This window comes from Choloepus didactylus, chromosome 3, assembly GCF_015220235.1.
Source record: "Choloepus didactylus isolate mChoDid1 chromosome 3, mChoDid1.pri, whole genome shotgun sequence".
NCBI lineage: Eukaryota > Metazoa > Chordata > Mammalia > Pilosa > Megalonychidae > Choloepus > Choloepus didactylus.
Genome location: NC_051309.1, coordinates 219,839,131 through 219,865,735, shown reverse-complemented (window position 1 = coordinate 219,865,735; position 26,605 = coordinate 219,839,131). Strand labels below are relative to the sequence as shown.

General features: G+C 40.5%; 1 protein-coding gene across 6 annotated transcripts in view; it reads right to left on the bottom strand.

Moving 5' to 3' along the window:
• The window catches only part of UNC5D (unc-5 netrin receptor D), a 536,791-nt gene extending 515,444 nt beyond the window's left edge, over positions 1 to 21,347 (bottom strand). For all 6 annotated transcript variants that reach the window (XM_037831350.1, XM_037831353.1, XM_037831351.1 and 3 more), the window contains exon 1: positions 21,003 to 21,347. In XM_037831350.1, the coding sequence (XP_037687278.1) occupies positions 21,003 to 21,105 (103 nt within the window). In that variant the 5' untranslated portion in view covers positions 21,106 to 21,347. The remainder of the gene's footprint in view (positions 1 to 21,002) is intronic.
• Between the last annotated feature and the right edge of the window lie 5,258 nt (positions 21,348 to 26,605).

Genomic DNA, 26,605 nt, shown 5'->3' with positions numbered 1-26,605 from the left:
GGAAAGAATATGTATGTCAAAGCTAGACTAACTGGTATTCAAATCCCTCCTCTTACACTTATTGGATGATGAACTTAGGGAAGCAAATTTGAGTTTTAGTTTCTTTATCTGTGAAACAGAAAATATTACATACTTTATGGGTTTATTGTAGGAATTAACGCATATATATGTAAAAGCATCCCAGCACAATGAGTGGCCCATAGTAGATTCCTTTTATCACATATACTTATCAGGACAGGGCTCAGTTAACATGCAAATATTTATTGTAGTTGTAACTCTTCATCTAATCATCTGTTAATTTTTTCCTTGAATTATTAAAATGTGCCCCCAAAAAACAAGTATTTAAAGATTCAGAAAACATCCAGCTGCTGTCCTTAAGGTGCTTATCAGTAAACATAAACAGACACTCACCTCACCATATAGACGACAACAAGCCACAAAACCAGACTATATGTAATACCACTCCAGATACATGCACACATAGGGAAAAGACTTGTATAGATTAGGAATTGTATAAGTCTTCAATCTGGGGACGGTTTGTCTCAGAGGGATGATGGTGGTAGAAGGATGGATGAGTTGAAACCTTCAGATTAGGTCATAGCCTTGCTAAAAGATTATGGTCTTTAGATTTTTATTTCCTACATCTTAATTATTTCAGACGCATTTTGTTAATAAACCAGTTTGAGAAGAAGGCAGGAGGCAGACTCAGCAAAGACTGAGTGCTCTAATCTTAATTAACTTGACCTATGAAAATTTCACATAATTGTTTGTTTCCATCCAAGTACAGAAAAAACCTGCAAAATATAATTTAAGTATATGTAATGATGTCATTGTTCTTGGCAAACTGGAGACATGTTTTACCTCAACTGAGACAACCTCCATACACAAAGTAAAGAACAATAAATATTCTAAGCAAATGTATCCCAATTTTCCTGTGTCTACAATAGTCAGAAGATCTCCCTTTTTAGGTGAGATCTGATTCATTCTGTTGCTGAAACAAAACTCATACATGGTAACAAATCAGGAATAGGGAATCCATTGTATAAGTTTTCTTTAAGGCTTAAAAAAAATCAGTTCTGAATAGTAGAATAATAATCCACTCATTTACCCTCCTCATCCCGAGAGATAAAAAGTGATTTAAATTTGCATCTTTCGTTTGGTTAGATCATTTACTATAAAACACAACCTGTAACTTTACTAAAGAGCTTGCCACCCATGGTCCTGGGGCACTAGAACAAGCATGTCCATTAGCTCTGGCCATCTGTTGAAAAATAACAACTGTGTGGTATTTTCACATCATGCAAAACACTGAAAGTGGAGAGCAGAACATATAAGATACTTAGCACCTGCTACCAAGAAGCGAACATTCTGAGAAGATAAGAACAGAAAGACCAAAGTATTCAGTTGAGTACCTGGGTAATTAACTTTTCATCTTCCCAAAAGGTGGAGAACATGGAAGGGCCAGAAACAACCTGAAGACCAATGGTGTCTCCAAGAGGGATATGGCTTATAAGTAGAGAAGAGAGACCCAGCCCCTAAGGGTTAGCCCTGCTACCTCACCCACAGCTTCCTGATATCCTCCTGACTGGAAGTTCAGAGCAGTGAACCAGCCAGGTGAAGTAGATACTGAGAGACCACTTTCGTGATTCACATCAAAGCACCCCCATGCTACCCTTTGAGAATGCTCATTCCAATACTGTTAGCAACTCAGGTTATTTTTCCAGGGCCCTCCCTGGGGCCAAAGGGTTATCTGTGGCTGATGTCTTCTTTTTTCCATTCCTTTTCCTATAGGTGCCCATTGTTTTGAACTTGAACCCAAATAGCTTAAGCTCTCTTCTTATTACACAAATTCCCAATGATGTAACCTCATTCAATCAGAATTCCACCATGCTTTTCTCTTAGCAAAATTTCTATGACTTAGGACTTTGTGTACTTAGACCAAGTTCTTTAGCTACTGTGCTGACAGCTAATATTGTGCAGGTGTATTAGCATTCCCACAGGTTTTGTATTTTATAGAGCTCAACGATTTAACTCAAAGTAATGCACACCTAAATAGTGGAATGACAGAGATATTTATAAGCTCATTTGACAGGTTTTGGTTCCATGCTTGTTTGGCTTTTGCTTTTAGAACATCTTGGAACCCGATACTAGATGTTGAGGAAAATTGATACTGCCCTCAGTGGGTGACAGTCAAGAGTAAGAGAGATCTATAAAAAGAACTAAAATGTTGTCTGCTCAGTGTAGCAACAGAATTAATGTCAAGATATGGAAATACAGCATTCCACAAGAAGAAAGTAATCACTAGGGAAGGGGAAGTTTAATGGAAGGTGGTAGATGGAAACAGTTCTGTTGAACAAGGAGTATGAACAAAGGCACAGAGATGAGAGTCAGCATTATGTGCTTGAAAAATGCCAAGTGTTTGTATCACCATTGTCAACACCATTGTCGATAAGGCATTCAACTCGTTTTGGGGTCTTGGCCCTGCCCATATATGTGTCTTCTCCATTTTCCACCAACTAGCTAGTTCATACTTTTGATCAGTGTCTAATAGTCCATTTGTTTGCACATGGAATAGAAAATGGAGAGCTGTTCCAGAAGGGGCCCAAGAAAAAAAGTCAGGAACACATCAAACTGTGTGATCCTAGGCATGGTATTTACACCCCACAAATCTCAGTGTCCTCATGCGTAACATGATCATGGGTGGGCAAATATAATGAGATTGGCTGGGAGGCCCCTTCAATACCAAACCCCTTTAGATTGACAAGGATTTATCAAATACTTATTTTAGTAAAAAGGCACTATATTCTGTTGGGGTATATCAGGGTTGAACAAGGGGCAATCCTTATTTTAAAAAGTTTACAATATAATAGTGAGCAAAAAGGAAACAGAGATACCTAAGTAGAGATACCTAAAACAACAGCACAAGTCTAAAATGTACAAAACACCAAGACAAAGACAGGAAATTGTTGGACAGTTTGAGGTACGACAAGAAGCCCAGTCAGTATAGGGGCCATAGGAAATAAGACTAGAAAGGATGGCTGGAACTATGTTTTGAAGAACCTTTAATGCCAGCCTAAAACATGCCCATGCATTTATGAAACCTTCATAAATTACAAAGGTGACATCATTGCAAGTCATGAGGGAAGGGGAGGGCTACTCAATAAATGGTTCAGGGACAATCAGTTATTCACATGAAAGAATGAAATTAAACCTCTAACTCAAACTGCATGCAGAAAAAAAATAATCTATTCCAGATGGATTAAACACATAAATATGAAAGAACAAAGGGTAAGATTTTAGATGAAAATAGAGAATAACTTTAATGAGATTTAGGAAGGATTTCCTAAGTACAACACAAAAGAACTGAACATAAAAAGATTGATAAAATAGATTGCATTAACATTAAAAATTTTACTTCATGAGAAGATACCATAAATAATTCCAGTTCATTAGATGATATATAAAGTAAGTTTTAAAAAATATGTAAGCCTTGAACTGGGAGAAGAAATTCAAATGGCACATAATACCTTAAGGCTTAGTAAAAAGAAAATATATTTTTTAATATACTATAATTTGATGGAGTCAAATAATAGAAAAATGAGCAATGGACTTGAGCAGATATTTCATGGAAGAAATATAAATGGCAATGAAATAAATGAAAAGATGTTTAACTTCACTAGTAATCAGGAATATGAAAATTAAAATCCATATTATGCTAATCATAGTCTACCCACTAAATTAGTAGAAGTCTCTAAGCCTGAAAATATCAAGCATTGCCTCCTTGTGAAGCAATGGGAACTCACGTAGAGCTGAAAAAATCATTTGGCTTTACCTTGGAAAATGTAACAAGTTCATAAGACAGGTCCTAGAAATCTGCTCCTATATATATGAGAGACGCTTGAAAAGGAGTATCATTTGGTATGTAGCATTTATCATAATATAAAAAAAAATTTGAAAACAATCCAAATTATACTGACAGTAAAAAGAATAAGTAAATGATGGTATAATCACCCAAAGAAATACCGTACTTCAGGGAAGTGAATCAACATGGCAATAACACAAATGAATCAGAAACACAATATTGGGTGGAAAAAAAATGCCTGAAGAATATATAAAGCATAATATAACTTAAACATATCTAAAAAAGAATCAAAAGCAAACTAGGTTTAGGGGTACATATATATTTCTTTAAATAATTTTTTTTAAAAGGGAATGATAATTTCCATGTGAGACCAAGGGAAGAGATGTCTATTTGGTGCAGGATCCATATTTTCTAAACAGTATAACTCTACAGTTAGTTTGTTCAAATACCACAATTACATGGAACTTTGAATAGGAAGTGAGATACGGTAGGTTGGTATAGGTTAGAGTGAAATAGCAACACATCCCAAAGTAATCTGGGCAGAGAATAAAAATATATTTGCAGCCCCCCTGAGGAGCTGGGGGAAGATGTGGAAGTGTTGGACCTCCTCACCTGGACTGATGCTGATGTTGTCACAGACATTGAGGACTGGCGATTTGATGTGCTGAGCCCTCTATCATGGGACTTGCCCTTATGAAGCTTGTTGCTGAAAGGAGAGGCTAACCCTGCTTATAATTGTGCCTAAGAGTCTCCCCCTGAGTAGCTCTTTGTTGCTCAGATGTGGCCCTCTCTCTCTCTAGCTAAGCCAACTCAGCAGGTGATCTCACTGCCCTCCCCCCTACGTGGGACCCGACTCCCAGGGGTGTAAATCTCCCTGGCAACACAGGATATGACTCCCGGGGATGAATCTGGACCCGGCATCGTGGGATTGAGAATATCTTCTTGACCAAAAGGGGGATGTGAAATGAAATGAAATAAAGTTTCAGTGGCCAAGAGATTTCAAATGGAGTCGAGAGGTCACTCTGGTGGACATTCTTATGCACTATATAGATAACACCTTTTAGGTTTTAATGTATTGGAATAGCTAGAAGTAAATATTGAAACTATCAAACTCCAACCCAGTAGACTTGACTCTTGAAGACAATTGTATAACAATGTAGCTTACAAGGGGTGATAGTGTGATTGTGAAAACCTTGTGGATCGTACTCCCATACACTCTTGTGTATGGATGGATGAGTAGAAAAAGGGGGACAAAAACTAAATGACAAATAGGGTGGGATGGGGGGGATAATTGGGTGTTCTTTTCTACTTTTATTTTTTATTCTTATTCTGATTCTTTCTGATGTAAGAAAAATGTTCAAAAATAGATTGGGATGATAAATGCACAAATATATGATGGTACTGTGAACAGTTGATTGTACACCATGCATGATTGTATGGTATGCGAGTATATTTCAATAAAACTGAATTTAATTGAAAAAAAGCAGGGGGGATGATAAGCACAAAATTCGAGAGCAATTAGATCTAAAGGAAAGCTGGGGAATGGGTTAAAGGAGAAACTCATAGCTGAGTCAAAGGTATTGATGATAATGCGGTATTTTTAAAATCTGTTAAGTTCACAGATATTCATTCAATTTTTATACTTCAAACAACTATTTTTATTCATATACAATTAATAAATCACAAAATGTTTTACATGGCTTCTATGTGATTTAGCAAACAACTAAGGAACAAACAGCCATTAGGAACATGACAGTAACATCAGAAAAGCTTGCATTAGGAAGAATTCCTATACAGTGTTTCCTAAGGGAGCAAAGTCCCGCTAGTTCACTGGACTACAGCTTTTAGTCAACTGGTGATGACTGTGGCCACACCCTACACCCCAAGAGGAACCACACTCCCTACCTCCTTTGAAGACCAAGACCAGCACAAAACTATTCATCCATTCATAAATATGACCACATATTCTTTACACCCTAAGTCCAGGAGACATTGGGCGGCAGCTCAAGGGAAACAAGGGCTCTCCATCTGGAGGCCCTGGGTTCCTTTCCAGAAGACAACTGTGTGTACCATCGCTAACCCTGTGCTCATAAGGTCTCTCCTATCATCTCCTCCCTTCTGCTAATACCCCAGCTCTTCTAGGCCAGCAAGAAAAGGCCACCTCCCAAAGCGGTGCCAGCAGTGGATTTTACTTGCACAAGTCATTTGAGGTCCAACGTAGAAAGACTCATGGGCCCGTCAATTTCAGGGCTTATACCTCTGCTATGACAGAGATTTTTCAAATACTCTCATCTCAAACGTGACTGCATTTACACACAATCCATTCACCCGTTAACTCACTGGCTCTCAAGCTTGGGTTTTCAAACTTGAGAATCACTGGAGGAACTTAAAAAATAATTATAATGGTGGGTCTTCATCCCTGAGATTCTGATTTAATTGCTCTGAGATGAGAGGCCCTGGCATCAGCTGAAGGGCAATGTCAGAAATGATCTGTTCTTCATCAGAATTTAAATTACACACATATGTGATTCCAGGAACAAGGGTTATATTAAACATTTGGTGCTCACCTTTCAATCTAATGAGTTTAATAAGGCAGTTTAAACATACTTTAGAGTTTTTTTTGAGCTTAAAAAAAAAAAAAGGTAATACTCACACACATTCAGAGCACCTGTCTATGATTTTTCTCACCTAACTCTGGGTGACAACACTACAGATGTTTGCCTTTCTGTGAGTGTGGAAAAATGGCTTTGGATGGTGATAGGGATTTGTAAGTTTTAAAACCTGACCACCATTTCCAGGTGCAAGATCCTTCTCTGATAATTGCTAAAAATAACCAAAACCTGACTGTTTGGGCACCTAATCTCCAAGAATCAGAAGTTTTCAACACCCCACGTGTCCAACACTTTCCCAGCAAGGTGGCTTTGACATGCATAGTAATCATGATAGAAACATCAGTTTAGAAGCTCTAGCTAACCACAGGGATTGCTTTTTGCAAGTTATTGTGGCCATGAGATTTCAGAATTCATTCTAAAATAAAGAACAGTAGGCGTCCACGAGAAGAAGCAACTGAAGCTTTTGAAAGTATATACAGTCACTCTCCTTGGGTGCAGATTACGGCCTTGTTGCCAAGATCAAAAGCGTTCTTCAAAGCAGCACCAGTGGAGTTGCACATTTAAAACGTGCTCCCCCTAGCGTCCTCTGCATGACCAGTGCATCCATTTGAGTAACAACTCATTCAACAGGCCCAGCTGGCCATTCAACCTTCATTCAAACACACTCTTACAAAAAGCCAGATTTAAATGTGGGGGGTGGGGGTGGTGGGGGGAGGAGATGGATAGGGAAATTGGGAAGTAATGACATATCCTAATAAGTTAGGGGCTGTGTGGCAAAATCGATTCTAAAATTATTTACTTTTGGTAAAGTATAAGATTCCTTATTAGCCTCGCTGCACTAACACCACATAATATGGGTGGAAACAAATATAGTCTTTCCTATTAATAGAATTTCTAATACTTATATTTAGAAGGTATTAATATCTACAGTTGGATTCAGGCTGAACAAATTTATAACCGAGGATGCAAAATTTAAATAATTGGAGCAAAAGCTTAAGACTCACCCTAAATTACACCCAAACACACACATACACCCACACACCCAAAATGCATAAAGCAAACTTCTTCTACAATGTTCATTAGCTCTGCTACACTGAACCGACTTGAGCCCATAAAATCACAGCCCAGTATTCTGTGATTAAGAACAGAGCCAAGAAAGAAAAATCTATATTTCAAAGATATTTAGAAAAATATAAATATTTTAAATAAAAGGAAAACATCCTTCAACAAAAGGGTAAAATGATCAATAGTCTTTAGTCTTCTGATATCATTCTTTTGAATTTCTTTGTGCCTGTACTGATTACTTTTTTTATCTACTTTTTTTTATTTTATTTTGAAATAAATTCAAAATTACATGAACAGTTGCAAAAACAATACTAACCCCATACAAAGAATTCCATCATACCCTGACCCCCCAACCCCGATAGCTCAATCCACCAACCTTAACATGCTGTCACATTGCTATTTCTCTCCCTCCCTATCATCCATCATCTATTGCTCTGTCTTCTGAACATATGAGAGCAAGCTGCACACATCCTTGAACATACACTATAATTCACGTACAAACTTCCCATGAACAAGAACATTCTTTTATGCAATCCCATTAAGCGCAGCTAAGAAGTACAACAGGTTCAACAATGATACAAAGCTTACATTCTATATTTCCTTTTCCTTATGTCTCAACTGTGCCCCTTTGAGCCACCTGTCCTCTATCCTCTAATTCCATCCAAGTTCATCCTTGGCATTCAATCATCTATTTAGATTGTCTTTTTTTTTGTTTTAGTTGTGGGAACATATATGCAGCCTAAATCTTCCCATTCCACCCCCTCCCTAGCCTTCCATTAGTGGGATTAATCACCTTTAGAATGTTGTAATGCTCTTTCCCACCATCCATTACTAGAAATTTCCCTTCACCTCAAACAGCAATTCCACCCTCATTTCTTAACTCTGCATTGCACCGTCCCCCATTTCTCTTAACCCAAACTCTATAATTCATCTCTATGGTTACATTCTCTGATAGTTTGTGTTTGCTGTGGGGGTTAAAATTAACCTCTTAAATCCATAACAATCTTGTTTTTCTTTGATACCACCTCCACTTCAATAGGACACATAAACTATGTTCCTATACTTCTCCATTCCCCTACCTTTATATAGTTTCCAAAATTACATATTTTACATTGAGTTCAAAACCACTGATTTGTCATTAAGGTTTGTGTAATTTATATCATGTAGGAAGTAAATAGCAGAGTTACAGTTCAAAAATTACTGACTTCTATTTGTATTCCATTGTGGTCGGAGAATGTGCTTTGAGTATATTCAATTTTTTTTTAATTTCTTGAGGTTTGTTTTATGTCCCAGCTTATGGTCCCTTCTGGAGAAAGATCCGTGATCACTAGAGAAAAATGAGTGTCCTGGTGCTTTGGGATGTAAGGTACTATTTATTTCTGTTAAAATTCTCTATAACTCTTTCTTCTTTCTGTTGTTTCTCTGTTGGTAGGGTTCCCTTTAGAATCTGAACTAGGGCAGGTCTTTCATCAGCAAAGTCTCTCAGCATTTCTTTGTTTGTGAAAAATTTAAGCTCTCCCTCAAACTTGAAGGAGAGTTTTGCTGGATGAAATATTCTTGGTCGGAAATTTTTCTCTCTCAGAATTTTAAATATGTCATGCCACTGTCTTCTCGCCTCCATGGTGGCCACTGAGTAGTCACAACTTAGTCTTATGTTGTTTCCTTTGTATGTGGTGAATTGCTTTTCTCTTGCTGCTTTCAGAACTTGCTCCTTCTCTTCAGTATTTGACAGTCTGATCAGAATATGTCTTGGAGTGCGTTTATTTGGATATATTCTATTTGGAGTTCGCTGGGCATTTATGCTTTGTATATTTATATCGTGTAGAAGGTTGGGGAAGTTTTCCCTAACAATTTCTTTGGATACTCTTTCTAGACCTTTACCCTTCTCTTTCCCTTCTGGGACACCAATGAGTCTTAAGTTTGGACATTTTATTTTCTCTATTGTTTCCCTGAGATCCATTTCAATTTTTTTTATTTTTTTCTCCATTCTTTCTTTTGTTCTTTCATTTTCTGTTCTGTGGACTTCTAGGACACTGAGATACTGTTAAGCTTCCTCTAGTCTTGTATTGTGAATATCCAGAGTCTTTTTAATTTGGCCAACAGTTTCTTTTATTTCCATAGGATCTTCTATTTTTTTTTTTTTTTTTTAGCCTTGCAATGTCTTCTTTATGCTCTTCTAGGGTCTTCTTTACGTAGCTTATATTCTGGGCCATGGTCTTCTTGATGTCCTTTAAATCCTTTGCCATGCTTTCGTTCCTCGATTGTATTTCTTTGATTAATTCTGCGAGGAACTTTGTTTCTTCTGATAACTTGATTTGTGTGTTTGGAGTTGGATTCTCCATATCGTCTGGTTTTATCACATGCATTGAGATATTCTGTTGTTTTTGGCCTCTTGGCATTTGCTCTGCTGGACAGGGTTCTTTTAATTTGTAAAAAAAAACTATCTAATTTTTCAGAAACACTGCTTGGTGACATACACTTTCTCTAACTAACCAGCAGATGGCATCTGTGAGTCAACTATACCTCTCAAGTCAGTTCTCCACCTTGTCCCCGCGTTATGTGGGGAAACGATTCTTGTGGAGTCCAGCCGGAGAACTCAGCCTGGGTGTGTTGCTGGAACTGTCCGCCCTGAATGTGGGGCGCTTGTACGGGTGGTCAGGGAGAAGGGACAGCCTCAATATTCAAATCCCCCCGGTTCCCGGAGATTCAAGGCCACCGCAAGAGTCCAACCCTTCATTTCATTTCAGCCCCAGCCCCTCTCTCTCAATGTCCCACAAACCACCAGACTTGGCATAGTGTCCCTGGGATCTCCAAGCGGGTCCCCCCATCCAGCTGCGCTCCTCCAGGACCTCTGCTGAGGTAATGCTGTGCTACGTCATCAGCGTGCGCCGTCCCTCAAGGGAAGCCCTGGGCCGCCGGGCCATGCCGGAGCGCTTTCAGCCTTATGCAAAAATGGCCGAACGGGGCGTCTCCACACCCACCTCCTCGCACTGTTCCTCCTTCTCAGCTCCAGGACAACTGGCGGGGCTCTGGGCTGTGGGCACGGCCCCAGGCAGGAGTTTATCCAGCCCTCCCAGGAGTGAGCTGCTAGCCACGGGGTTTCTTTCAGCTTCTGGCTCCCCCCTCCATTCCCCCAGCCCCAGGGATATCTGCAGTGGGCTATCTTCCAGGCCAGACACCGAGAGGCCGGCCCAGCCCCCTCTTGCTGTGTTTTACTGTGTTTCCCACGATCACACCTGCAGCCGATCGCACCTGCAGCCGCTCCTGGGTTTTCCCTTTTTTTTTTTTTTTATTAAAAGAGCCCGTTGGTCTCCAGACGCCAAACCCTGGCTTCCCCAGATCGCCACGCGGCTGTGGGACTTCCAGCCAGCTTACTCACTCATTTCAGAATGCAGACTCTCAGGTTTCACCAAGCATACAGCCCCTGGGAACTAGTAGATCTCATTCAGCTGGCACATCGCTGTACCCAGTATTCTGGGTCACTCTCTGGTCCTTATCTAGTGTTTTCCACGGAGGTGTTCCTTAGCCCTGTCTCATCTAGCTGCCATCTTGGTTTCTTCTGATTACTTTTTGTTATTATAAACCTGAAGAGGAAAAGAGCCAAGAACGACATTGGGCAACTCAAGATTTAGATACATGGGCAAGTACTGACATAAATAACCTCTAAAAGCAAAGCAGTCATGCTTTGTTTCTCTAGACCTTGGCTGTCCATGTACAGATTTGAGGTATGGCATAGACATTTTAGGGTCCCTTTCAGTGACACAATTTTATGATTTTTCTTTACAAATGGGAAGTGGAAGTATGTAGACAATAATGCTCAAATCAGAGTTTATCAATTGTTAAATAAAATGGCACTTAAATGCTTTATATCTTCTGCTATTAGACAACACCATTCCGTACGTACAGAAAAAGCTTTATATCCCATAACTCAAACAAAGGCAATTACTGAAAACAAGGACCAAATGGCTCCCTGATCCTTTCAATCTCTTAACAAAATGTGAGTGAGGCATTGATTTGAGATAAACTGGAAGGCTGTATGCTGTATCCTGTGACTCTTGTTTGAGGCAAGGTGTTTTAGTGAAACAATTAGAGAAGATTGGAAATGTAGAAATTTAACTATTGAAAAAGTAAAAATCAATCTAGCAACCCTGGGCCCATCACCCAATCAGGCCACAATGAGCTGAAGATGAGGGATTCCTAACTCCTTCAGCTGTTTTCCCTTTTCCCTGCTTCTGTTAAGAACAGCTGATATAAGAAAATCAAAATATAAAATAAAATTTCATTTATCATTGGTACATTCTTGGAAATGCTTAAGTCAAGGCTAACGAGTGTCATTCCTGAAATCCCACATACAACATCCTACCTGATTATTTGTCCTGCAAACTCTGCTTCCAGGGTATTATTCCTTTATTTAAGGTTTTGAGACATTTAAAATGCCAACAAAATTCTTCTGGAAATGATAAAAATACTGAGAATAAATGGTAGTGCAAACAAAGAGCAGTGCAAACAAAGAATGTTAATACAAGACGGAGCTTCAAACAATTAAAGAAAAACAAAGAGTGAAAAAAGACACACGTTGAAGTACACACACTTCTTGAGCTTTCCAGCCGTCACGTTGCTTAAATTGGAAGCAATTTTGACAAGGCAGAGAAAGAAAGCAAGAGGTTACTAAGGGTTAGGGGTTAAGTGGGAGACAATGGACAGAGAAATAAGAATTAAGAAGGTAACTTTCAAGTTGAAATTGTGTCTGCATCTCCTGTTTAAGTATTATTAATGTCATTTAAATTAATGGTGTGGGATTTTAATGATGTAAGTTTCATACAATGATGATCAATGGCATCCTTCTAATATATAATACACACACACGATATCCCTGCATTACAGCACTTATCACCTTGACAAATTATTAATAATTGACTGTATGAGTGCCTTCTCTGCTGGAGGATGTGATATGTAGAACTGAGATCAAGTCTTTTTCACATTGATAACCCAGAGTGTGATGTGCATCTCAAGCAAACCTCTAAAGTTTGGAAAACATCAGATGGATTTTTTTGCTCTAAGGTGGAAAAAAAAAAAAAAAAAAAGGTAATGGCAAGTCTATTCATTAATTCTACTTCTTTAAAGTAAAACCCCCAAACAATTTCATACCATCCACAGACCTCACACTGACAAAACCTGTGAACCTCCTGATTGCTTTTTTTAGGGGAAATAACCTGGGAAATTTCCAGATGGAAGCTCTGAGAAGTTGTCCTTCTGTCCCAAGACTGAGAGAAATACAAGAGGCCCCTATTCAGATGACAGAGAAATACACTTTTCCCAGCTCCCTTCTAAAGGCTTACAATGTACTTACATTTCTCTGGCAAAGAATTTTCTTTTGTGGTCTGTATGTTGTTGTTGTTGTTGTGTGTGTGTGTATATATGTGTGTGTGTATGTGCGTTTCCTATCTCTTAAAAAATAAGCTAGATGATTCTTAAAGACATAATGATGAAAATGATTAGAAGTCCAAATGCACTGTGCTGCAAACTACTTTCAAATCCAAATTAAAAGACTTTAATCTTGGATTACAACTGCACCCAGAAAGAAAAAATAAAGCACATCTACTCAGAATTAATAACACAGACAAGGCATTTAGAAAGATATGCAGATTGAGGAGCTAGTATTATATTTCTAAAAAGTTTTTGGGGTCACCAATGGCATCTTTAAAAATACAACATCAGAATAACTCATATGTGACTTCATTATTTTCATGAACTACTTCAATCCCCATGATTTTACAGAAAATGCTATTGCTTAGTAAGTTCCTCGGAATATTTTACATATTACTTATTCCATACCTCAGTATGCTATTTTTAATATATTCACAATTTTAGTTTTCTCCAATGACTCCTGACACATTTTCTGCAGCCTCTTTTCCCAGATGAGGCCATTTCTATTTATTGCCAGGAGAAATATCACCAAACAGACCAAGAAGGCCAGACAGGTTTATCCAAAATTTTATTAACTTATCCCTCTTTCTCTGTCTGAGCAGAAATGTTGCATCACCCCTACTTAAGTGTAATTAACCTACTTCATAATAAAATAGAATTACACAGTAATGTAGTCAAAAAGGCCTGGAAAAACATCCAATAACTTGGCATCTTGTCATAGTCTATCACTATCTGTCTGGCCTTGGATAGAAAAACCTCTAAACCTTAATGTCATCACCTGTTCAATAAAGATACAAAGAGATGGAAATTGTGAAAGTACCTTAAAATTTTCATGTTCTGTGCAAGTGAATTATGATTCAAAACAGCTACCCATAATAGTGTTGAATCTCACATGCAATCATCTTTCTAGAGTAGTCTATCCAGGTATATAGGTTTTTATACTCTGTTAAGAAAAAAAAAGTATAAAACTCTCTTACAGTTATTTAATTCTTCTCTGGGAACTAAATTTTCCTGAGGATTTTAACACACTGTCAAGTAAATTTTAGAAATTTTAGCCTAAACATTATTTGTACCTTAACATAATATAGTTACACAGTTAGAAAGTTCAGCTTCTGCTGCCTGACAACCACTACCAGGTGCAGGAGAAGTGACAGGGAGCAAGACGGGCCCAACGCTGGAGATCACTGTCCTCCAGCAATGGGTGATACACCCAAAAGCAATCTCCCACACCATGTAGCCTCAGCAACGACCCAACCGCAGGGAAAGCATCTGTACTTCATATGGACATTGCATTGCTTTTCTGTTTTCGTGCATGTGCATGTTTTCTTTCTTTACCAACCATTTTCATTCTACTGCTTGGTTAACTACATACGGCTTCATTCTCTCATTATCCTGAATTCAGGATCATTTTTAAGTGTAGCTCAAGCCAAGAGAATACAAAAAAGTGAAAGAGCACTCAGAGGATTAGGAAAACCTCTTATTTTACAAAATTCTGACTTTGGACAAGTTGTTCATCTTCTGGAAGATTCAGTTTTCTCTTTATTACTCTTAAGAGATGAACTAGAGGTACAGAAGTAAAACCCTAAATACTTCAAAATAAAATGCCAAACTTCTAAAATATTAACTGGAGGAGATACTGAATCCATCTTTACAAATGCTTAAGTCAACCACTGAATACCGATTTGTTTTCTATGTGCCTATACGTCTGCCTATTCTTCCACTGGAATGTCTGAAATGGTCTTACGTTGAATTCCACTTCATACTAGCTTGCAAGTGAAAAAAAATATTAAAAATCCAAAACATGAATTACTATCAGCTGTGTTACTCAAAGTATGTTCCAGGGACTGGTAGTATTGACATCATCTGGGGGTTTGTCAGAAATGCAGATTCTCAGACTCCTCCCCTGATTTTCTGGATCAGAATCTGCATTTGAACAAAATCTGCAGTGATTCAAATGCACTTTAATGATTGAAAAGCACTGATTTGTGAGTTTCAAGTCTCACCAGCTTCCATACCCCAGGATCATTTGGTTTTCCTCCTCCCCTAGTAGGACTTAATAAATTAAAATAAATATAACTATTAAATAACTACTGCTGCTAGCAGAAGCTACCAATGACTTTGAAACAACCATAAACAACATGCCATCAATTTATTTAGAGGCAAATCTTCTCACCTGATATTTAGTAAATAAATTCACTTATCAAAATCTGTGGAATTACATAGAACATGGTTATTCCAGTGGTAGCTGAGTCTTTGAGGTTGTCAGGAAGACATCTTCACTTTACATACCTGCTTTCTCTGCCTGTCTGCCAATTACCTGTCTTTTAGAAAGCCTGCAATGTCATTTTCCCTTTAACTACCTGATTGAAAAATTACACATTGAATTAGGTAACAACAAAGCTTTCGTAACGTCCATCCTTACTCAAAGTCCACATTGCTGCAATAATAATATTTTTCCATGACTCCTCCTGTCCTTGCAATTCAAGGTGGGAGTAGTGGAAGACAACATGCTAGGGTCTCTCTCTTTCTGGGAATGAAGGCTCTTTTGCCCTTTATGACCCAGAAACTGGGGTCAGAAAGTGCAAGTGTACATTACGTAAGGTGCCCTTGACTTCCCTTGGAAAGCAGCTTTGAGTGTTTCAGTCTCCGTATTTGTGAAAGAAAATCTCAGAAGGCATTGGTCATATAGGAAGAAGGCAAGCCTCCCTCCCCTTACTCTTGTCCCATTAGAAACAATATTAGGAAATATTTTATGTCGCGTAATGGTCTAACATAATCTGAGAAACATAATACATGACTATTGCTACTACGTTAGCCTTAGAAACACAAGCCTAATGCTTCTGTCGCTGAAATGGAGGTCAGTGAAGTGGGGCAGGGGGTGGGGGCGGGCACCAAGTATTTGCTAAACCCAGTACTGCACACATACCCACTTTCAAAAGAAACATAGTTTGCAGTGGATCTAATGCAGTCCAAACCGGGCACTTTTAACATCCACCCAATTCTGAAAATTATCTACACGCAGTATGTGTATGCACACAATAAAGCCATACGATGCAATGTGGCACAAACAATTAAAAGTTCTTTTCAAAGTGGAAATGCAAAATAGAGTGAATATCTATTTTCTATAAATGAATCTAGCCATCTGCCTCACAAGAGCAGTGGCAGAAGCACCCAAAACAGCAGAAACAGCAGCCTCTGGTGTTAACAATCTATTCTCAAATCTCATGCTCCACATTTCCCTAGCAAACAAGGCTAAAAATACAAGACATGCAACAAATAGTCCCTTGGGATCTGCCATTCCATGGATGGCATATTCAATCAGAATAACATTTTCTGTTGAAATACAAAATTGGGATAAAAAAAAAAAAAGCAAGCTATCATATTAGAAACTTGTGTTCAGAATTTTAAATGTGAATCCAATCCCAAAGAATATTAGGCTGAATGGTGAGAGGGTGGTTGTTTTCATACAACATAAATCTGTTAGATTTATCTGAATATATTCATAGATTTATTTAAGCTACTCTAAATTCCTCTACAACTCTAACAGTTAAATAGATATCATTTTAGTACTTTTGTCACTAAAATCTAAGGGTCAGTTTAATTTTAGAAGAGTCTAGAAAATGTCTTTGCTGTGAGCTCTGGAATCAGATTGCATAGGTTCCAATGCAGGCTCTACCATTTACTAAATCTGTGGCCTCGGGCAAGGTATTTAATCCCTTTATGCCCCCTTTTTCTATCTCAAAATTGGAAATGAAAATAGGACTTACCTCCTAGAGTTATTTTAAGGATTATATGAATTAATATGTGCACAGCATTCAGAATAATGAATGGTACACCCTAAATACAATGACTGCTATTATTCCATGTTCAAACAAGTTTCGGAGAATACCTTCTCTTAAGGAGCAGGCATAATATAAACAGAGTGGCAGCAATTCCAGGGAAGTTCTCAGGTCAACAGGGGCCACTTAAGTATCTTTACATATAGTACGTGGCTTTGCATGACAGAAGTATAGTTCCCATTGGTTATTGTGCCACGCTCTGAGTTCGTAAAGGCATCAGATAAGGAGGAAGGAAGAGAAGACAATGACCGTAGTGATCAAAAGTGGTGTTGACTAGAGTAAGGGACAATTGTCATTGGTGGCCCAAGGTGTGATCTACGAAGAAGGCACATCTGGGCTTTCTGTGAACATGTGTGCTGTCAATTAAGAGGACAGCCCCCCCCCCCAACACCACCAACACCTTCCTTAAGAGGATATGATGGGGAAAATCCTTGTACACCTGTCTCTGGGATTAGCTTTCAATGCATGTAATCTGGGTCTCCAGCCAAGATATTAAAAAAAGGAGAGGGGGAGACCCAGAGAGGGGTATCAAATATTCACTAACTCTTAAACAAAAACAAACAAACAAACAATGCTGGCAAGGTTTAATGTTGGGTACTATGTTTGGTAGGAGGGGGACAATAAAATAACAGTTTACAAGTCATAGCATGAGGTGATAAGGACATTAGTAGAAAGTAAACAGAAAAGTGCTTCTCTACTTAATAAGAGAGCATGGTCTGTGACTACCTACCCAAGAGAGGAAAGCTCAGTGGGATTCCACAGGTTTCCCAACCGTACGTGGTACCACTTGAAGAACCATGCACCTACAGATGAATCATTCAAAGAGTAATGAAGTATGTAAGAAGGCATTCTGGATGGCAGGACAAAAAAGGGCGGCAAGAGCTGTCATTATAAGGCAAGGTCAGAACGATGAATCTACCTTCTTAAAAACTCTTAAGAGATCTTTCGAGCAGAACATTATTGCCAGGTAGGAAGAGTAGGTTCCACCGGGCTGCTCAAGCCAAAAGCACAACCCATGAGTAAGAAAAGCCAAGCAAGAAACTGGGAGAAGGGTATTTTTTTTCTCATAGCCCTTTGAAGGCACAAATTTTTAAGAAAAAGGAACAGGATGAAGAAAGGAGAGGGCGGGGCAAGTAACATCCATTAAGGAGGAAATGAGTATAGAATTTAACCCTGTAAGAGCTAGAAAAATAAGTGGATTTAAGAATGTATAAACCATACGACCCCATTATGCCTATAAAATAAATGCACACTTCTCTTGCCATTAATGTATTACTAAAGTCATTGTGGGGAAGATTTAATTATCTGGGAAGTTTTTTAAATCCAGAAATTGTGTGAAAGCGCAGCCCATCTAAGCTTCTCTCCCCCTGCTTCCAATGACTAGGACATCTTATGTACAGTTATCTAATAGAGGAATCACAACATATCAACAGCAGTAGTCTTTTTTTTTAAAAGAACAAAAACCAATCCGAATGACAACATGATGTGGATTCAATTAGCACTTGGCGGGTCATAAATAACTTTTAAACAACCTCCTTTCAAGTTGGAAAGTGTTATTATATACAGTAATTATGGCCCCAAAGTACCTTCCTCAAGGTGTGCTGACAGGCAGGATTACATACCTGAAGAGGTAAGGCTGGCCGACAAAGGCAGGAAACAGAACCTTGCTCCTTGGGTCAATAATAGTGTCTGCAGGCAACTCCTTGCCCTAAGTGTCTTCCTCTTTGGGTATATTCAAAGCCAATCATCTGAAACCTCCTACCAATTTTCAGAGGCTTTTATAACAAGTATGGAGGGGAAAAAAAGGAGGAAAAAAGGAGTTGGAAGCAGATACATGAGAAATATTGCAAAAAAAAAAAAAATACTACTGAAATGTTAAATATCCTTATACCACATCAAAGCAAATGCATAATAATCTATACGTTTTGTTGGTTAGAGGAGGTAGGATATCTTGGTTCAAATCAACATAAAAAGGCTTGTAGGACAAAAACTGATTCACTTGGGTAAATAAGAACAGCCCAGAACCAACCCTGGACAGGACGGTGAGGTTACCCAGCACACAGGCCACACCAGGGCACCTCATCACATTTGTGATAAATGGGGAACTTCCGGGGATGCAAGTCCTTAAGTAATATTGAAACATTCTTTGTTCCAAAAACTCCAATGGTGCCCTTTTCCTGGATGCATTGGCGTCACAGGTTTCAAAGCCTGCTTAATGCTCATTTCTTGAGGAATCTCTGAAGACACTAAGAATAAATGGGCAACGTGCCCCATAAAGTAAAATCTTACAAGGGAAATAGTCAGATTTATTGCTCCATTCCATGTGTCTTGAACATGACTATGATCTGTGCAAGACATTTGTTGTAAATAAGCCTGCCGAGTGTACAGTGTGTTTTCCAGGAGACCTTTAAAGAACAGCTTGCAGACAAGAGGTGCTAGCCTTAGTTTCACAGTCAGTGAAACTCCACTCCAAGAGGTTTTGGCATGTCCCCACCTCTTGTTTAGAGCTGGCTTCAAGACTTCACCAACCAAATTCCAAGGGGTTGGTACCCAGTATTCGTCACTATTAGATATTCAGCACCAAACAGTATTCAGAAACTCACACATTCAGATCAACATTAAGAAAAGCCTCACTTTTCCCACATAACAGTGTTTGAAAAACTAAGAGCTGACTCGCAGGCATTCTCATAGTAAATTAAATGGCTGAAGCCTGTGCTTCCAGCAAAGAATAGAACTATGCTTCACCATAACTCAGTGTGTGCAATCACTAAAGACTCATTTTCAAATCTTTCCTGCTTTTTAAAAAGCCTGCTTCATCTAACCAAAAAAAAAAACTTCTCAGGAAATGAAATGCACATAGTCACAGAGCAGGATCATAAACAGAAAGCCCCTACCACCTTTCTTTTCTTTTCTTTTTTTCTTTCTTTTTTTTTTTTTTAATTCTTCATTCCAGGCAGCACGACTGCTTTTAACACACCATTAGCTTTTATAAAAATGAGATTATACTGGTTCTTTTGTGAACGTCCTCCACCCTTTCCACCCTTGCCTTTTCCCGGCCACTCAAGACTACTACTCAGAATACGTTCAGGAAAGCGAGCAGAGCAGAAGGTGAGGCGGTCTGCTCAGTTCCACCTCTCGCCAGACAAGTGTTTGGTAAATCATTTGATGCCATTACATATTCTAAGCCTAATGGACTGCATACAGGGAAGGAGCAAGGGAGAGAAGGGCGGGAAGGAGAAGCTTCCGGATTATTTCAAAGGTAAAGCCACAGTACCCAAGCTAGGTCTGAAATTTCCTCTTAGCATCGTCAAAACAAGTCCCTGGGATTTATCTTTAAATTGATGCTCCCCGTCCTCACCCAAGGTGGAAGTGAAACCAGGTGCAAAATTTCACTCGGCTGGAGTCCAGAGGATTCAGGGAAATGGGGTCTATGCTTCCAGTCGAAAGAAGCAGAGGTTTGTCTTCTGCTCAGTGGGGCCCCCAGCTCAAGGCTGGAGAAGGTGCCGGGTAGGAGAACCTGCCGAGTGAGGCGCCTCGGGCCAACTGCTTATCCCGGCTCGGCACTGCGGGCGCAGTTAAACCAGGAGAGTGCAAACAGCTCCCCGAGCTCCCGCACACTCGAGGCCTCCGCGAAGGCAAGGCAAGTGCTAGCTAGAATCCCGGGTTAGAGTCGCCTGAAGGGTGCCAGGCTTGGCGCAGAGAGGACCCCAGAGTGGTCGCTGCTCCCCAAAGGTAAAAGTCGCCTTCCCTAACTAAACCCGCCCACTCCCCACAATCCCTGGCCCTACCTGGCCTCACTCCCCAGGAGCTCTCGGACAGCCCGCTGAGCGCCCACCCATGCACGATCACGCCTTGGGAAGAAGTGGAGAGGGCAGGGAAGAGAGAGATTGGAGTGAAGCGGGGACTACTCCAGTCTGCAGCAATTGGGGAGGGATTGGAACACGAAGCAGGCGATGCAAAATAAAGGGCAAGGGCCCCCAGGCACTGCAACCTGTAGGATTGCGGCAGATAGCAAACTTGGGGTGGGAGTCTGTTGTCCCCTCGGAAACCCTCCGCCTAACTCCCACCCGGTTAGGCTCGGCGCGGAAAGGTGCAGGGGCGCAACTCGAAACCCAACGCCATTGGGTGCGGGTCCCGCTCCGTTCTGCGGGGCGCGCCCCGGCCCTCGCCCCGTCGCCCGCTGTGCCTAGCGCTTACCTCGAGCAGCCGCAGCCCCAGCCGCCCAGAAGCACAACCCCAGCCAAGGGAGCCACCGGCGCGCCCCGCCACCGCCTCCGCCTGCAGCGGCCGCTCTCTCCATACTCCTCGCCCCACTCCAGAGTATGGCTCCTCTTCCACGCCCACGACCAGGCAGGGACCGAGACGAGCGGGTCCCGGGGGGGTCTTCTGCAAGTGACTCCGCTGCACGGCCGCTCCCTAAAGCAGCGGGATTGGGCGCTCCGAGCCGCCGCTGGATGGACACCCGGACCAAGCGCGTGTCCTCATAGCCCCCAAACGAGGAGCGACCGCTGCCGCCACCGCCGCTGCCAGAGTCGCCGGGGGTCCCCACCGCGGAGCTCACTTCCCTCACGCCGCTGTCAGGCGACCGACTAGAGAGCCGAGGAGCGAGTCCGCATCGCTAATGAGACCCCCGCTGCCGCCCCTTCTCCTCCCCTCGGAGCGGCAGCCAATGAGCCGGGCCGGGGCGGGGCGGTGGGGACGACCCGGGCCGCGCGGGCCCGCAGGCAGGGAGGCGCAGGTGAGCCTGGCGGCGGCTTTCCAGCTCCCCAGGTTTCTCCACGCTCTGCAAATACCCGCGGCTTGGGGAAAGAGGCAGCGGGGCCCGGAGCTGGGCTGGGAGAGACGAGTGCACGCCTCAGGATATGAGCGAAGCTGGCGGCCCTCTTGGAGACGAACGCAGCGCAGAGAGATGCGGACATCTCGGCAGCCTAACTGGGAGTCTGCTGCTTCCAAGAAACCGTCGTGGTTGTGCACATCAACTTTGAGCCCTTTCAGAGTCCTGACTCTCCTACTTCCTTTTTTTTAACATCAGATGAGAAATCACACCTGAAAAACTCAAAGGAAAAAATAAATAGAACACTTAAAATAAATGCCAAATGGGGACAAAATAACACTGGAGCTAATTTCTTATTGCAACTATACTAAATATGCATGCATATAAATGAAGATGTGGAGAAATTGCCATCGTGGGTGTTTTCAGGGGTATGTGATCCATGTTTATTTTTCCTTCCCTTTCCCTGTTCTCTTCTGTTGTCTTGATGATTCCAGAATCCCCAACCCTTTCAGAGAGCTCCCTTATTTCTGTGGACCACGGTTTTTTGTTTGTTTGTTTGTTTTAATCTGGGTCCTGGGGGTTGCCTTTCCCATAACTTTCAAGGAGAAGAGCCATGTGCTGGTGTTTTCTGCCTTTTTAACAAGAAGCAGAGAAGACTTTTTCATTTGGTTTTAATAGACTGTCAGATTTTTATTCAACTGCTTTTGAAACTACCTTACAGTGGCCTCTATTCTCCCTTCTGCAGAAGGAGAAATTTAAGGAATTGCCTGAGGCCACACCGTTTCTGAGCCAAGAGCACACCGGGTTGGTTGGCTCTGAGCCCAATGCTCTGTGGTTAGGTCACTGCATTCTCTGTCTAGAGCTCGGGTCCCTGAAATGGTGCCAGCACTCAGCCCATCAGAATGTATCTTCCCTTTTGCCTCCTTGACCCCAACAGAAACTGAAGTCTTGGTTTGAAAGAAAGACAACCTTCCCAACAATTCTCCACTGGCCACGTTCAATATCGATAGGAATACATTTAAAAAATCGGTCTCCCTTGCCAAAGTGCTACCTGGTCCCAAACACCTTTCTCAGGAGAATAAACAGTTTAAGGTTAGGTTATTGTTCTGAATGAGGTAATTGCACTAATAGGCTTTGTTCTGAAGAAAAAAGAGGATGATGGGGGAAAGATTGATTCCTTGATAAGCAATATGCCATCCCTCTTCTGTGTGCCACTGAGACAGGTGAATGTTGGTGGAAAGAGCCAATTGTTTCCCGAATCTTCTTGTGGCTCAATAAAATGTCCGGGTCCTGGTCAAGTAAACCAAGCTCTGGGGAATGGATGCTTCAAAGCAAAGACTGATGTGGGGCTGGCTAGGGACTTGCCTGAAAATCTCTTTAGAATCTTGGTAAATGAGGGTTTTGTCCTTTTCCTCTGAGAAGGTGAATTGAGAATTAATCTACCAAATATGCTTTACCTGTCTTCTGGAAAATAGTCATTCATCCTCTGACTTTCCTTATTCTGCAAGACTACATGGCAGTGCTATAGCAAATGAATATTTTCTAAAAAGAAAAAGAATGATGGGCTACTTCCCAAGGGAGTAATTAAGTAATACTGCTGTCCCCAGAAGGGGACAAAAGTGAAAATAGATTTGTTTTGAAAAGGGATCTAGAAAATAGGTGAGCTAATTTTGGGTTAATAATTCAAGTAAAAAATGAAGAAGGAGGGAAACTAATAACCTTTGAGTGCATGCCATATTTCCAGAAAGGATATTTCATATATATATATTCTTATTTAAGCAGAACTAAACTCTGCAAGGTAGGTACCTTTATCCCTATTTGACAAAAGAGGAAACTCGTGCTTTGTGGTAGAAGTGAGTGGCCCAAAGTCGTATAAGTAAGTGGCTGAACATAAGAATGATACATAGATTGGTGCAAATCTAAATCCAAGATGAAGGCTGAGAATTGTCCCCTCGATCAGGTTTTCCAGAAATAGACATTCCACCTCATCCTTTTCAGTACTGTTTAGCTACTTGGTCTAGGAAAGTGGGATCTTCAGTATTACCTCATGTACTATATACCATTTTTAATCATATTCCATATATAAATACACTTTGTATTAGTCTAATTCCAACTCTTTAAAAACATCTATGATTTGGATCACTCAAACACATCTTATTTAATATAAAAGTGTCCATTTGGATAAAGAAATTAAGAGTAGTAGCTACCCAGCATCATTGTCTGTGGCCAAGGAGCAACAGTGTAAAATAGTAGAAGAACTGATCTGAGAATCAGAACACCAAAAGAGCTAGGTCCTGACACTGCCAAGGATGGGCTGTGTGGCCTTTGGCAAGACAACATGTTCACATCTGTAAAATAAATGTCTGACTAAATGTTTTCTAAGATCAATCCTATTTAAGATCCATTGTCTTCAACTCTAGCATTTTATGATCTTGAATAATCAATCCAACCAAACTGGGCATTAGGCCACCTCTTCCAGCATTGGCACAATTATATTACAAATTTGTTGTGTTCTAGAGAGATTATTTTGGATTACACCTAACTGTAAGTATTAGCTATAAACAGATAAAATTAATACAATGAATGGACCTGGTAAAGTGTTTATCTCTGTCCTTTGTCATTTGAATTAGCTATGGATTTTTTTCTAACACTTTATCAGAAAGGTAAAGAGGTAGAAAGATGACCATTGCCTTTTGGTCATCTCTAACCCAGCTAGTTCTAAGAAACAGAAAATGTTTGAGTTGATCAAAACTTGGAGGAGGAGAGAGAGATTGAGCATGGAGAGATAGGTACTTCCAATATACTTGTTGTCTTTTAAAAAATGGTTTAATATAATTCCTTAAGAAGAGTTCGGTATTTGTCTGGAAGCAATTAGTTAACCAACCTGGTTGGAGTAAGTGGTGAAACTCCAAAGGAAGTTAAAGAAGGCAGAACTATTCTACATGAGGAAGGGAAAGAATTTGTTTTTCTAGAAATAGAGGGGCCAAGGAGTAGGTAGAAAGCCAGGCTTTCTAAGGGGTGGCCTTTCTCCTTGGAGTTCCAAGTCATCATTAATGCCAGAGAGTCGAGTGAATTCTTTATGAAAACTGATGAAGGGGTTGGATTTTCATTCTAGATTATTACAGACCAAACAGACACTCAGAAGAGAAAGAAAGGAGCTTAGACATGGTAGCTCTCAGAAAGTATGTAGAAAACCTTGACTAACCTAAATCATAGAACTGGGTTCTTTGAGGAACAGGAAGGGCCTCAGCTGAAATCTGAACAAAAGCAAGGTGGCAGAAATCAGGGAGATCAAGGCCCTTGGAGATAGAATGCAGTTCTAGAAGAAAGGATGTGGGTACGGGCATAGGAACGTTGAAGTAAAACTTGAGTGGAAGAAGAGCTGAAAATACTATGGCAATAAATTGATGCATCGTAATATTACCTGAACTTCTGGATTGAACAGGCAGTTTCAGATATAAGGGCTGTAAGACTCTTTATCTCTTAATGTTTCTAGGGGCCTTTTAAATTGCACACAATTCCTTTCATGGGTTTTGGGACATATAAAGGCAAAGTTCCCATCTTTGGAATGCTAACATTATAGACCTCCTCTCCCCTGAACCTGACAAGTAGTGCTGAAAGCTCACTAACAATCTCTTTCTAGCTCTGCCACTGCCGGATGTTTCTTATAAAAGCCTCTGTCACTATTAATCATACAATTATGATGATTAACAGGGAAAGACCAAAAATCAACTGGACAAAAGGGCAACAGCTGGCAACATCAATTGTTGAACCTGGCAATACAATTAAATGAGATAGTCTACAAGTGCTATTTCCATTGGGAAAACTCTATGACAGTCATTTCTCCAGGAAGGTCTAGTTCAGTCAGAGCAGCACATATCAGAAATGCATGCACCTTACAGAGAGCACTCTGAATTTTAGTCACCGCTGCGTTCTCACCTTCCAGCTCATGATTCATGAACCCCTGGAAGCAGGGGAAAACAGAATGTTAAAAGCTGTGTAGCTGTGGGTGCTTTATATGTGATGTTCTATCTCTGTACAATAATCCAGGTTAACAACCTTCCCTGTTAAAGGCAATAGGGGATAGTTTGTTAAGTAAACTCTGTCACACACAGAAAATTAGAGAAGTCTATTTTAGATATTGGGCTACGAAGCAGCAATACAGTGCAAAGATCCAATACATTTGTTTAAAAAGGACAGCAGGGCACCAAGGTAAGACTCTAACTAAACAGACTTTTCCTGACACCGCAAGTGTGCCTTCCCCATTTTGTACCATGGGAATTCTTCCTACAGTCAGGCTTCGTGGAGTTTCAGCTGTGGCTGCTGACACAGATGAATGAAAGAACTTAAAAATAATAACAAGAAACCCAATTCTTTGGCAGTAAAATTAATGCATTAATGCTTTAAAAAATAATAAGCTGTGATGAGAAAAAAATGAGATGTGTTGGCTCATAAAAGATGCAGCCTCTTAAGACAGCATAACATGCAACCCCTGAATTACCTGACCTTGGCATTTGGCATCAGAAATGTGATAATCTGCACATCCCAGGACTTGGCTTGCTTTGCATCAGCCGGGAATACCCTACTATGTTTCCACATTGAGAGAACATCCTATGGCTCTTACTCTGGATGGAAGACACTGCTAGATTCTGGGGGGGGTATATATTGGTGACAGGTTTTTACTGTCCAGGTTTGCCTCCATTTATTCCTTCCTCACCCCACGTTAGGTCATCATTCGTTCATTCTTTCATGTGTTCCTTATTATTTACTCTGGTAAGACCTTTGGCTGGTGGTGAATAGAGAGGACAAGCAAAGGAACATCCAAAGATAAAGTGAGTTTACAGTCCTTGAAGGGTTCAAAGTCTTGTGACTGTCATGTAGCCTCTACTAGAACATACAGATAAACCCCACAGCTATCTCTAAAGGCTGAAAGACTAAGGAGGTGATTGTCCTGCAGAGAAAGGCACTCATATTCCAACTTCCCCATAACTTTGACAGCCTTATGAGATCCTGGGGCATTTAAAAT